Source organism: Tenrec ecaudatus, chromosome 4 (assembly GCF_050624435.1).
Source record: "Tenrec ecaudatus isolate mTenEca1 chromosome 4, mTenEca1.hap1, whole genome shotgun sequence".
NCBI lineage: Eukaryota > Metazoa > Chordata > Mammalia > Afrosoricida > Tenrecidae > Tenrec > Tenrec ecaudatus.
The window spans coordinates 51,744,087-51,756,832 of record NC_134533.1 but is presented as its reverse complement, the minus strand read 5'-3'; the positions used below and the strand labels follow the sequence as shown (position 1 = coordinate 51,756,832).

The 12,746-nt window shown below is 49.1% G+C and overlaps 1 protein-coding gene across 2 annotated transcripts in view; it reads left to right on the top strand.

Annotated features, from left to right (window-relative positions):
- The window catches only part of ZDHHC13 (zDHHC palmitoyltransferase 13), a 49,890-nt gene extending 38,841 nt beyond the window's left edge, over positions 1-11,049 (top strand). For both annotated transcript variants that reach the window (XM_075545978.1, XM_075545979.1), the window contains exons 15-17: positions 4,286-4,443; positions 8,260-8,357; positions 10,467-11,049. In XM_075545978.1, coding sequence (XP_075402093.1) covers positions 4,286-4,443; positions 8,260-8,357; positions 10,467-10,605 — 395 coding nt within the window. In that variant the 3' untranslated portion in view covers positions 10,606-11,049. The remainder of the gene's footprint in view (positions 1-4,285; positions 4,444-8,259; positions 8,358-10,466) is intronic.
- The last annotated feature ends 1,697 nt before the right edge of the window (positions 11,050-12,746 follow it).

The following is a 12,746-nucleotide window of genomic DNA, read 5'->3' as shown; positions in this document are numbered from 1 at the left end:
TTCTTACCAGAAACTCATGACCCAGATCCATGACTGCTTCCCCTGGTCGACCCTGGTGTATCGCCTTCCGGCGGGGGCTGCTGAACCGTGCCCTGGGTGAAAAAGAGGCCAGGCCTCTTTGGGGAGTGGGAGGAAGTGCTAAGGAGGTTAGCTCCCCCTCTATGGTGACGCATCGGAGACGCGGTGGTCCCAGCAAGTGCAGCCAGTTCCTCGGTGGCCGAAAGGCAAATCAGCGGCTGACGTGCAGCCCGAAGCCTGACAAGGAATTAAAATAGAAAACAAACCCGAGGTCATGGACAGGGCCTTGGTCACAGTCATTACAGAACATGAACAGCGCACAGCACACGGGAAACAGTGCCTTGTGATGCTTACCAAGTCGCAGCTGAGAGCTAAAGGGAAGGAAAGCCGTTGCGGTCATTGGAAGGTTGGGGAAAACACCTGGGAAGAGAATGTTTGACCACTTCCTCCGGAGGCAAAGGAATTCTCAGTATCGGCTTAAAGGAGAGGCGTTCTCGTAATTGAGATCGCTAGCCCGCTGTCCTGAGGCAGCTGTTGTTGATTGAGAACAGGGTCTAAACCGAGGGAAGAAGGCAGCGGGCATGCGAAATGCATGGCAGGACGTATTTCCAGAAGGTGGAGTGGGTTTTCTGATGAGCGCCCCTCGGTTCACGGTGTGTCCGCCGCAGGCTGTGTGTGTTGCGCCGGCTCACGGCGTCTCCTTGTGTGCGGGGAGAGCTGTGCTCTGTGGCCTGGGCAAGGCTGGGACCTTTCAGAAGCAGATGGCCAGAAAGGTCTGCTCAGGGGCCTACGGGGACGGGGATTTGAACTGCTGGCCTTCCAGCTAGTAGTCAGGCATTTCACGTGCCACCTCCAAAACCAGAAGCACAGTCAGTGCCATCGAGGCGATTCTGACTCCTGGTGACCCTACTCCTACTTTGTTTAGCTGCCTCTCGTTGGTCTGTTTTGAAGGGGGGCCAGGATTTGAGGGGTGCTTCTAAGCCATTTCCCGCCCCTTTCACGCTCTGCTCTTGCCCACGTGTGGTTTGCCCAGTAGCTTACTCATTTGCTGCTGGAGCTAAAATCGACAGTAATGGAAGGAGATGTTAGGAAAGGTTTTTTGGTGGGTGGGTGGGTGGGGGTTCCCTGGGTGGGGGTTCCCCTCCACATTTTCTTATTTCTCCCTTGGGTCCTCAGCCCACCACCCTCCCTCCTCCTGTCACTGCTCTTTTGTATCTCAAGCTTAAGTTGGGGTCATGTTTCTTCCCGCACTTATTTCCCAGCCTCCCAGGGCCCCTCCCAAGAGACATCCAAAATTGTCGTTTGTTTTTATTTTTCATTTTTAGAACTTGTTAGTTAAAACATCTGTGAAATGGGTTCTTTATTTGCTGGGCCATCAGCATTCAGAGGCTTCAGCCCTGGTCAGCCCTTCCCCCCTTAGATCTGGGTGCCCCTGCCCCTTGGGAATGCTTCCGTAGCGAAGCATCACCTTCCCCGTGTCAAGTGAGTCTAAAAGGCTCAGGGTTGAGAACACAGGGCCCCAGGTTTTGGCAAAGGACGCCAGTGATCCTGAGCACTGGCATTGTAAAACCGCTTTGAATTATGCCCCGTGGCGTATGAAAGAAAAGGTTGTTTTGACCATTTTCCTGGCTGTTGAAAGAGCTGCCTTTTAAGGCCTGGCAGTAAAGCATATTCCTGGAAAACCTTTTTAAGTGGGTCCTCGGACCAGCTCATCTCTTGGACCTGCTCCTAGGGCAACAGAGCCAGACTTGGCACCACTCCTGTCTCTCCCCTCTCTGCCCCTTCGCCAAAAATAGTCACCTTTGTTGGGCGTCTGTGTGTGGCACAAGGCGGCCTTGATAAAGACAGAAGCAGGTTTCCCTCACATGCTGCTTCATGACTTCTGTGTGTGCTCTTTCTCTGACCTGCACCGGTTCTCATATTCTGCCTTCTTCCTCGGGAAGTGTTCTCTCACGTTCACGTGTGGCTGTGTAGACGGGCATGTTCTGTCTCGTGTATCCCATCTGTATTCTGACAGTGTATCTGTACCCTGATGGAGGGCGTAATGCGCCTTATCACCGCTTTACGGGCAGGAAGATGAGCCTGTCCTCCGTTCCCCTGACAAGTCCTCACTGTTGGCACCGCCTTCCTTAACCAGGAAGGCTTCCGCTGCTGCGGCCCCGCCCTAGACCCGCCCCCATCCATGGCCTCTTATGTGAGGGCCGTCTTCCCCTCCGGAGGGGCAGCATGCTACTAGTGACAACAGAGAGAATGATGCTTAGTTCAGGGTCAGGAGAAGCTTTGTCAGAGCTCACCGAGGACGGAAAAGGTTAACTTGTCATTAGCCAATGACCACTTGAAAGGAATGCATACGAGTAAGTTAAAATAGTCAGTTGCATAAATAATGTACACAGCCACTTGTAGCTCGTGTGTGTGTGTGTGTGTGTGTGTGTGTGTGTGTGTGTGTGAGAGAGAGAGAGAGAGAGAGAGAGAGAGAGAGAGAGAGAGAGAGAGAGAGAGAGAGATAGGTGGAAGTTTACAGAACAGATCGTCAGTTTTAGCATTCAACAATGCATACACATTTTGGTTCAATTCAACCCTTGTATTCCCCTCAATATACTGTTTCCCTCTTTCCATTCCTACTTTTTTTTTTTTTGGGTAAACAATCTCATGTTTCTCCTGAGGAGAACTGGAGATATGAAAAACAGTTTGTTTTTTAATCATTTTATTGGGGCCTCTTACAGTTCTTACAGTTTTCCATACATCCATTGTATCCAGCATATTTGTACATATGTTGTCATCCTCATTTCCAGTCCATTTTCTACTTGAGCCTTTGGTATCGGCTCCTCAAATGCCTCCTCTCTTAACTCTGAACTGCATGCTGCCCTTCTGGTCTCAGGTGGCTGGTGATTCTGGCAGAGAGGGGAGTTCAGCCTCAGACGTGAGGGTGACCAAGGGCACTGGTCTGGGGCAGCTGTATCTTTGATGTCAAGTTTGCCATCTGTTCTCTGAGAACTCCTGTTTGGGGTCATGCCATGTTGTCAGAGGGCTTCCCAGAAGGCAGCAGAAGGACTGCTTAGGCTGAAGGAAGTAGAGGTGCTTTCACAGGCGGCAGCTGTCTCCGCAACCTGCTGATGGAAATTTGGTCCTTCCCTTGTGCTGTCGGGCCTGGGGAGCGTCTCTCTCGGGGTGGGTCCTGATGAGACTAGAGAGAGTGTCATTTGCCTCACGTGTTCCCTTCATTGTTCCTCTGTGATGATTGCTCTAAGTGTGATCCTAGCAGATATCCATGGGAAATGGTTTGGAATCAGATGAGACCCAAAAAATAAACTAGATTTTTAGGACAAAATCAGACAGTTGTTAGTGAAGCCATGGGCGTGTTTCCTTCCGGTCCCAGGAGCCCTTGGGTGCTGCATAGGGACACTGTGTGTGTACCCAGCATTGTGTCATGTCAGAGGTATTTATGAAACCTCAAGGGGCCCATCTACAGAATTCTCATTTCACGAAGAAGCCACCTTCCATCATGGGCATGGTGCCTGTGGAATTCATTGAACTTACCAACCATTCCTGATGTTCCCAGCTGCATAGTTAACCCTCAAGATCATGGGGGCCTTTGGCTCTGAATGTTCTGGGGGAGAAGCTGAATGGGGAGCGTATCACTTACTGTGTGTTCTTTGCCTGGGGTGTCTGGCCCCCGCATTCCCTAGCCTGGTCAGCCTTCCTGTGCTAGAGTAGTTCTGGGGTCTGTGCAGAAGGACACCCATGTGGTGCTGGGTGGTGCTAGGAGCTGTGATATCCACAATAACTATGTCTTTGAACTCTCAGTGGGGTTTGCAATGGGCCCATCACTTGCTGCCACATGGATAAGGTGGATTCTATTTCAGATTTTTAAACTGATCTCATAGTTTATATTTCTTTTGCATAAACCAGGGGGAAATGTGACTCACCGGAGGAAAGTATTTTATTAAATATAATCATTTTCAGTTGTCATATCTTTGAGCTGTTAACTTCTTGGCAGCGCATTTTTATGCTGAATTTGCTGATCTTAGAGAAGGTTCCAGGGAATATTCACTTTTACTCCTTCACTGCCAACTACAGAGACAGCGCTGTCGTAGCCTTCATTAACATCGGGGGCCGTTTTCTCAGCTTCGCTAGTTGAGCTGTCACTTGGAAGACAAAATCCCCGAGTTCCGATAGATGCCATCATGTCTTACTTTCTGTTCTCCTTGACTGATTACATCTTCTTGGAAAAGCATCACTCATTCATTCTTCTCTTATGAATTCACAGATTGGTCCAATCATTGCACCACAACGTTCAAACAAGACGGATTATGGACATACCTCAATCAGATTGTGGCCTGTTCCCCATGGGTTCTGTATATCTTCGGGCTGGCAATTTTCCACTTCTCATGGTCAACATTTCTATTATTGAATCAGCTTTTTCAGGTAATTAACACTCTTCCCGTGCCTCTGAATAAAATGTTTAGTCAACTGTAGAGTGGGGTAGACAGACTTGGGATTTAAATCATAAGACTTAGATTCTAGGTCCTCTCCAGCCATTTAATTTGTAGGCCTAAGCATGCTTTTTTTTTTTTTTTAATTTGATCACTTGAATTTCAGTTTCCTTGTCTGAAAATTGGGTAATATTGCCTATCTTCTGGTCAACGGAGTGGAAGAGATTCCCACTTGTGACCATTTCAAAGATAGGACATCCAACAAAATGCAGAAATTATTGAAGTGATATTAATATCACACCCAAGTAATTTTTGCTGAAATAAATTAAAAAATGGTTGCACCAATCCCTCAATAGGAAATTGCCATAAATACAAGCCAGATTCAGAAGATATGGAACAAGGAGTATCATGACTGATACCACAGGGATCTGGGCTGAAAGCATAGAATACCAGAAAGATACTTACCTGTGTTTTATTGACTGTACAGGTGCTTTCCCCTGTGTAGGTCATAGTCAACTAAAGATAACATTGTCAAGAATGGTGATCCCAGAACACTGGATTGTGCTCATGCGGAACCTCTGCACAGACCAAGAGGCCATCTTTCTGAACAGGACAAGGGGATGCTGTGTCATTCAAAATTGGAAAAGATGTGCATCGAGATTGCATCCTCTCACCATTCTTAGCTTATATGCCGAGCGAATAATCCGGGAAGCTGGATTATTTGAGGAGCACAGCATCAGAGGAAGATTTATTAATGATCTGCGGGATGCAGATGGACAGCAGTACTTGCTGAAAGTGAAGAGGACTCGAAGCCTTTACTGCTGAAGAGCAAGGACTTCAGCCTTCAGTGTGGAGAGTAGTCCACCTCAACATCAACTTGCCATCCTCACCACGGAACCACCCAGCATAACAACAATAAAGACAAGACCGAAGCTGTCAAGGAGTTTGCTTTGCTTGGATTAGGAATCAGTGTTCGTGGAAGCAGCAGTCAAGAAACCAAACCCTGTACTGCAGCTCCTTAAAGTGGTAGGGCCGAGATGTCACCTGTGAGAGTGGCACAGCACGGCATCAGTCCATGCTGTTGCACGCAGGGTCGCTGTGAGGTGGAAGTGACTTGCAGGCACCTTAGAACAAGTCTCCCAGGATGGTTGAAAAGTTAGAATAATACGTTTTTAGAGCTGGGAGAGCCTTAAAATGTATTATCCTGACCTCTAATGCTACAGGTGGAGGTGTGCAGAAAGGCAGTGAATTGTTCAAGGTCAGTCAATGAGTGACAGAACTAGAACAGGAAACTCAGAACTTCGGACAGTCACTCTGCAGTTGACTAAACATTTTATTCAGAGGCACAGCAAGTGCTGTCTCCCCTGCTGCCTTCCTCTCCTGCTTAGGGACCCAGCCATTCTTCATTGTGGCTGAGGCCTGCCTCCATGGAGTGGACAGTGGTGACCAGCCTAACCCAGTTACTTTGAGACTTCAAAGAATTGGAGCTTTATTCATCAAGAAGCAAAGAAATTCCAAAAGGAAGCAATTCCAAGCAAAGAAAAGAAAAGTAAAGGTGTTACGGAAAGGAATCGAATTATCAAATTAACTGAACTGAGGTTTCTTAATACCCATCCTCAGACACAGACAGTGAGAATGGATATTAACATCCATGATTATGAATATGAGTGAGTATCGTTAGTAATCCCTAATATTTATATATGCTGCATATTGCCCGGAGCACTCTCGTGTCCTTTCCTCACAAGTACTTGAGGTCTAAGCAAGTGCTAAAATACTCCTAAGTCATTAAATGCTGTAAGACAATTTAGAAGTGGGAGTTCAAAGAAGAACCGAAGACCAAGATCAAAATTTGAAAAACTCAAAACGTGTTGCTAGGAAGTCAGTTCTCACTCGTGGGAGCCCTCCGGTTTCCCAGGCTGTAACTCTTCACAGGAACAGAAAGCCTCATCTCTCTCCCCTGGAGTGGCTGGTGGTTTCAAACTGCTGCCCTTGGGGTCGGCAGCATAAGTCCACTACACCACCAGGGCTTCTTAAGACCAAGACGTCAATTCTAATTCTTTTTATTTTGTTTGGGCTCTTGGAACAAGGACAACTATATGAGACTATAAGACGCTTCAGTTTTACAGAAAGGTTAATGTGTTTTTCTGTACTTTCTAAGGCAGGGAAACAAACTCAGTGTTGCATAGTTTTCAGAAGCAAAGATCCAGAGAAAAGTTATTTTCTGATCCATCCTTAGTTAACAAAACCCTTCCTTTATTTGGAAGGTTTTATTTCCTAAGTGAGTTTGGCTGTCGCCAGTCACACTGAGTCTAGACTGCTGCTTAGGGTCATGAGTGTTACTCTTATGGGCGAGGTTCAGCCCAGCTCTGCCACTTCCTCACTGTGTGGCTCCAATCAGGGGCTGCGCGTCTCGCAGGCTCCGGGTGAAGGTTTCCAAATACACTATCAGCAGGCTTTAACACAGTCTGAGCAGGACAGTATTATGACCTCTGCTTTCCATGTGCGAAACATCCTGCTGGAGTTGTCTAAATGAGGATTAAATACGACAGCTCATTGAATGGTAGTGTTTTTCGGTGTCTGGGGTCGTTTAAGCTCCTTTAATTCTTAACGCTCCCTGAGATTTCTGGGGTTAAAGTCCTTTACTTCAGATGGAGAAAAATGCTTTTTGGAATTAGTCTGAGAGCAGCAGTCTCTTCGCCCAGTGGGGGTCCTGTCGATGAACTCAGAAAGCCCATGACGGTTCAAGGCGAAGATGTAAAGCCCAGGGGTGGGAAGCCGGATGGGTCTGAGTCTGACATTTCTCAGGCTCCTCTGAGCAGGAGAACCCAGACCTCAAAACCAAGATGAAACTTGGAGATCAAACAAGATCAGACTCAAAGGGGAGCTGAATGAAGGCATCCAGGGATTGAAGTTGGTGGTGGTCAGAAAGCTGTTACCATCTCTGTACCTTCTAACTCCACTGAAGTCTTTCCAGAGATCCCAAGCCTGCTAGTACCTGAGCTGGAGAACCAATTCACTGGAAAGCACAAAGCACATTGTTGCTCAGAGGAGAATTCTGCCTAAACCAAATCAGAAGAGCTAAAACAGAACAGCCAAAAGCTTCCGAACAGCCACGCTCTGACCGCGGGACACGACGCGGTCCTGGAAGACTTGGGCTTCCCGAGTGAAAGTGTGCGCCAGAGGATCCATGCAGAACTCGGCGGCAGTTGGCTTCTAAAGGTTCACTTGGACAAAGCACAACAGAACGATGGAGAGCACAAGGTTGACACCCTTCTGAAGCTGATAAGAACCTCACGGGCAGGGGTCTTGATATTGAGTTCCACAGGTGTCTATTATAAACCCCAAATCGACTGAATAAAATAATACTCACAAATAAGTAAGGTTCTTCACTTGATTATTAGCATTTTTATTTGGCCTTTTCAAAGAGCCACTAAGAGAACCAAACAAGTTAAAATAATTGAACAGACTTTAACCTTGCGTGTTCACTTAGAAGTTAGATGCTACTTGTGTGAACGAATCCCACCATGACCAGAAGCCTTGGCTTCAGTTCGTAAAGCGGTCATGTCATGACTCGTAAGTTGGTGCACACAGAAACAGCAAACAAAACAGATCAACGACTAGACTTGAAACCGTAGTTTCTGGCTGCTGCACCGTGTCCTGGCTCTTCAGTTCAGCTAGAGCGCTCATGGTGGTGCCTTCAGGGAGGCACTGAACACCTGCCAGGGGCCTGTTTGTTGATGGCCTGGCTAGAGGGATGGAGCCTCCGTGCCATGGAGTTTCTCATGGACCATCCACTCTTCTCTTTCAGATTGCTTTCCTGGGCCTGACCTCCCACGAGAAAACCAGCCTGCTGAAGCAGAGCCGGCAGATGAAGCAGCCTCTGTCCCTACGGAGGACACCCTACAAGTACGTGAGAGTCACTTGCCGCTCAGGGCTATGGGAGATCTGACCCTAGGGACCCACCAGTGACCACATCTCTCTTCTCTGAATTGCCATCTGTCATGGTTACCCAAGCCCCTTCTTCTGAGGACACGTCAGTGACGGGGCTACAGGGTGGTCAGGAGCCCCAAGGTGGGAAAAGTCTGGGACTTAGTCTCCTGGTCTCAGTGCAAATAGCAAGTGACTTTGAAGTGTTGCCAACATAGAGAATCTCTGCAGTGAAGCCGCCTGGTCACAAGGTGCGTGCTGCTGGCATGAAGCCAAGGTAAGATCATGAGATCACTTAAGCGCGTGGCTGAGAGCGCCAAGCACCAGACGCTGAAGACAGCGTTGGATCATGAGCCTTGCCAAGATCTGCGGCTTCGCTCCCCACCACCGGGAGCTGCTGGAGCCCTGTGCTCAGGGCGCCCACCGGGGTCAGAGAGGTGCAAGTTTGACAGGTTCCTCCCCAGCGTGCCGGTGGCATGAAGCCTGTCCTGAGTTGAAGTGAGCGCTGGGGGAGGACTGGCGTCACCTGATTAGAATGGCCCACTCTCAAGCGTATCTAACTGCCACGTGGAGCTCTGAGTGCCGCCGCGGTCACCCTCGAGGCTGGGGACACTCACCACCCGTCTCGTGAGCAGTCTATTTTAAAGCATGCTCGTGGTACAAGGTGAAACTGCTAGGCTGTTAGACCAGGGCGTCCGCGAGAGGGAAATGGACTGTGGGAAGGAGGACACTATAGGGGCAGCAGTGGGAGCCCAGACCGGCAGCAGTCTGAAGTCTCCTTCTCGGGGGTTGGTCCAGGGAATACATGCTCCCTGGCAGTCAGGAAGCCCGTGTGCTCGCAGTGGGATTGTCAAGCCGCTCGTGAATGATGTGGGGCAGGGCATGGTGAGATTGGAGGGAGGCCCTTCTGAGCCCCGGAGAAGAGTGGAAAGAGCTGAGACAGAGGCATGGCACCCCAGCTAGAGAAACTAGCGGGTGAAACCTTGGGGCTGCTTGCTGTCCTCTGTTTGCTGTCGCCCAAGTCCCTTTGCTCACTCTTGAGCCAGACGCGTCTGTGTCCAGCATGTCTCCTCTGCCGCCCCATCCTTTCCACAGAGTGCTCTCGTAGGCCACTACTTCTGGGTCGTGTGGAGCCTTTTCCTGATCGCTGTCACTAAGCTGGCTGCAGCCGCCACCGTGCCACAATCATCCTCGTGGGCAGGAGGCATCCTTGTGGGCATCATTTGGTCGAGGATTGGGTCTGGCACTTAAAAGATCGGTTATTTGCATAAAAATGCCCCTCATGACTGAGATTGATAGTAGTGCTTCAAGAATGTACTGGAGGAGAAGAATAATGCCAAGATGATTGAAGTCAGTAAGGCTCCAGAGGAAACGTGGGCATAGAGCCTGGGCCACGGGAACCAGCAGGCCTTACGGGAACAAGGAGTGATGCTGAGGTCCCGGTGGGTCCCAGGGGGCAAGAGCGGCCCCAGCTGTTATGATTGTGGGAGAAGAAATAGTGCCAGCGTGGCTGGAGCAAGGGGTTTGTGAAATGGGCGGGGGGGAGGGGAGTTGGCCTATGCCCTACCATGCAGTGGATTGAGTGCCAAGACGAGGGATTTGGGTTTGAGCCTATGGGCAGAGGTGGCACGGTCCAGGGTTTTGATGAGGAGGTGAGGGGTTGTGAGTGGAAGAGTTGACAGTCTCCAGTCCCTAAGATGCATTGGGAGGAATGGAGACAGTGGTGACATTTAGAGACCTGCTTATAGGGTTCAGGAGGGAAAAATTAATCATGTCGATTGTGGTCGCCTAGGTCGAAACCAATAAGAGTCTGAATTAGGACAATGGGGAGGGAAAGAAAGCCGGTGACCACTCTAGAGAGTGAGGGGCCAACGATAAGATGGTGACAAAAGGCCCAATTAAATTTCTGGACAGAGGCCAAGGAATCTCAGAATAGGGGTTCGCTTTCATAAACAGAGCAGGCTTCCCTTGCACGGTCCCTTAGTAGACGCAGGAACTGTGTCTGGCTCCTGCCGGAGCTTCAGCGGATGAGTGTTGAGTTAACCAGACACTGTGGTGAATGGAGCGTGTCCCTTCTTCTCTTGGCAGCCTGGGATTCACGCAGAACCTCGCAGACTTCTTCCGGTGCGGCTGCTGCGGCTTGGTGAAGCCCTGTCTGGTCGACTGGACATCACAGTACACCATGGTCTTCCACCCAGCTAAGGAGAAGGTCCTGCGCTCCGTCTGAGCAGAGGCTCCCGCGCGCCGATTTGCTTTCCTTTGTAACGTTGTAACGCTGCCTTGTGGACGGGCAGGGAAGCGAAGGTGTCAGAATTCCCCTAGACCCAAAGGAAAACGCGGGGCGTCCCACAGGCCGTGTGGAGAAGATGGAAGTTCTTGAGAAAGGCGTTGCACAGTTTTAGATTTGGCGAGATGGACGATGATCGTGGCACACGTCTGAAAAAAAACGTATTTTTCACCAGAAAGTAAAAGTCACTCTTTTTGGAGATAACATTCCCTAATTATGATCAAATGGAGTGTTTTCAGACACTGCATTGGCCGTCTCAAAATAGTTCTATTCTTTAAACTTGAGAGTTTTGATAAATTATTTGTCTTTGTTATAGCTTTCAATATGTAAAATATATTTAAATAGATGTCTGTTTTGCTTTCACACATAAATTTTTTTCCTTTTTTTGTAGTTGAGATTTCATTTCTAACACATGACAGTCACAGAATCTTGAAAACAGGGACTCGGGGCACAAGGACAAGATTCACAGTCCTGGGAGAGCGGGGAGGTCCCTGTTCACACCGAGAGGCCCGGTTTAACTAGTTGTTGTCTTGCTTCGGAACTAAACATAGGAAAGTCTGAACAAGGGATTGCAAGTTTTAATTCACCCCCACCCCCCAAAAAAAACCCCAAAACCACCTGCAGGACAGAGTAGTTTGCAAGGCGGCTTCTGTGCGGAAGCCGAGTGCACTCTTTCCTGTGGAGTGGCTGGAGTCGTCAGAGTGCTGACCTTGGTTAGCAGTCAAGCACGTCAGCACGCCGCTGCCGAAGCACTTTTTTATATAACTTAGTCTCCTCAGCCTGTTAGGCTGGAGCACCTGTAACTGCTCATTTCTCTTACTCGAGAAGCAATATTGCCTCTACCCATAGTCTCTGTTACTCCACCAAATAACTCAGCAGCAGGATGCAAAAAGGAGGTGAATAGAGCCCACCCAGGGTGTTGGAGAGCTTGTGAATAATGTCAGTTGGGCACCTGGTGGGACCCTCTAGGGAAATTGGTCAGGTTTGCTCTCCTACTAGGCTGACAGAGCAGGCCCCGAAGCAGGAAACGGGGCTCTCCATCCCACAGCTTGAAAGAAGCTCAGAGCGGAGCGCCTCCTTGGGCCCGAGACACCCCCCCCCCCCCCCGAGCTGAGCCTCCTCAATCCAGGACACTGAGCAGCAGTGGCAGGGGAACCAGGAGACTGGCCGGAAAGGGTGCAGTTGGCTTCCAGACCCACGGGGAGAACGCTGAGTGCCTTTGAGCAGGAGACCTGCTGGCAGGTAAGGTGCCTCCAGGCACTTGGTGCACCGACCCAGGGAGCTGGAGCGCACCTTCACCTTCAGTTCAAGACACGTTGGCAATGTGGCGTACCTACTCTGTCATTGGTATTGCTGTGAGTAGAACGCTACTCAATGACCCACAACAACGCTGGAACGTTTAATCCTTGACCTCTTCTTTAAACTCTCTTCCTTGATAATCTCATCCAATTACAAGATGGCATAAGTGTATCTATATGCCAAAGCTCCCAGATGTTTGTCTAGTCCAGACTTCTCAAACTCCAATCTGTTGTTGACATCCATTGTGAAATGAACAGACTTCACACCGAATGTGTCCAAAATTGAAATTAAACTTGTGATTCCACTCACCTTCACACACACCTTCTACTTAGACACATATGATCTCCCCCAAAACCCATGGCCTTCTAGAACCTCAGCGTATGACCTTATTTGGCAGTTGGGCCATTTCAAACATAACTAGTTAGCATGAAGCCACAGTAGAAGTAGATGAGCCTTCAGTATGACTGGCATCCTTCTAGAAAGGAGAAATGATGTAGAGACAGACGCAGACAGCCACATGGGGATGGAAGCAGAGACTGGAGTTAGGATGCCACAAGCCAGTGAGTGAACACTTGGGGTCCCCAGAAACTAGAATAGACAAGGAAAGGTCCCCCACGAGGAGCTTCAGAGGGAGGATGGTCCTACCAACAATTTAATGTTGGGACTTGTCACCAGAGCCTTGGTGACACAGCTGGGCTGCTGACCACAAAGTTGAAAGTTCAAAACCACCAGTCACTGAGCGAGAAGGATGAAGCTTTCTACTTCTGTAAAGAGTATAGGGT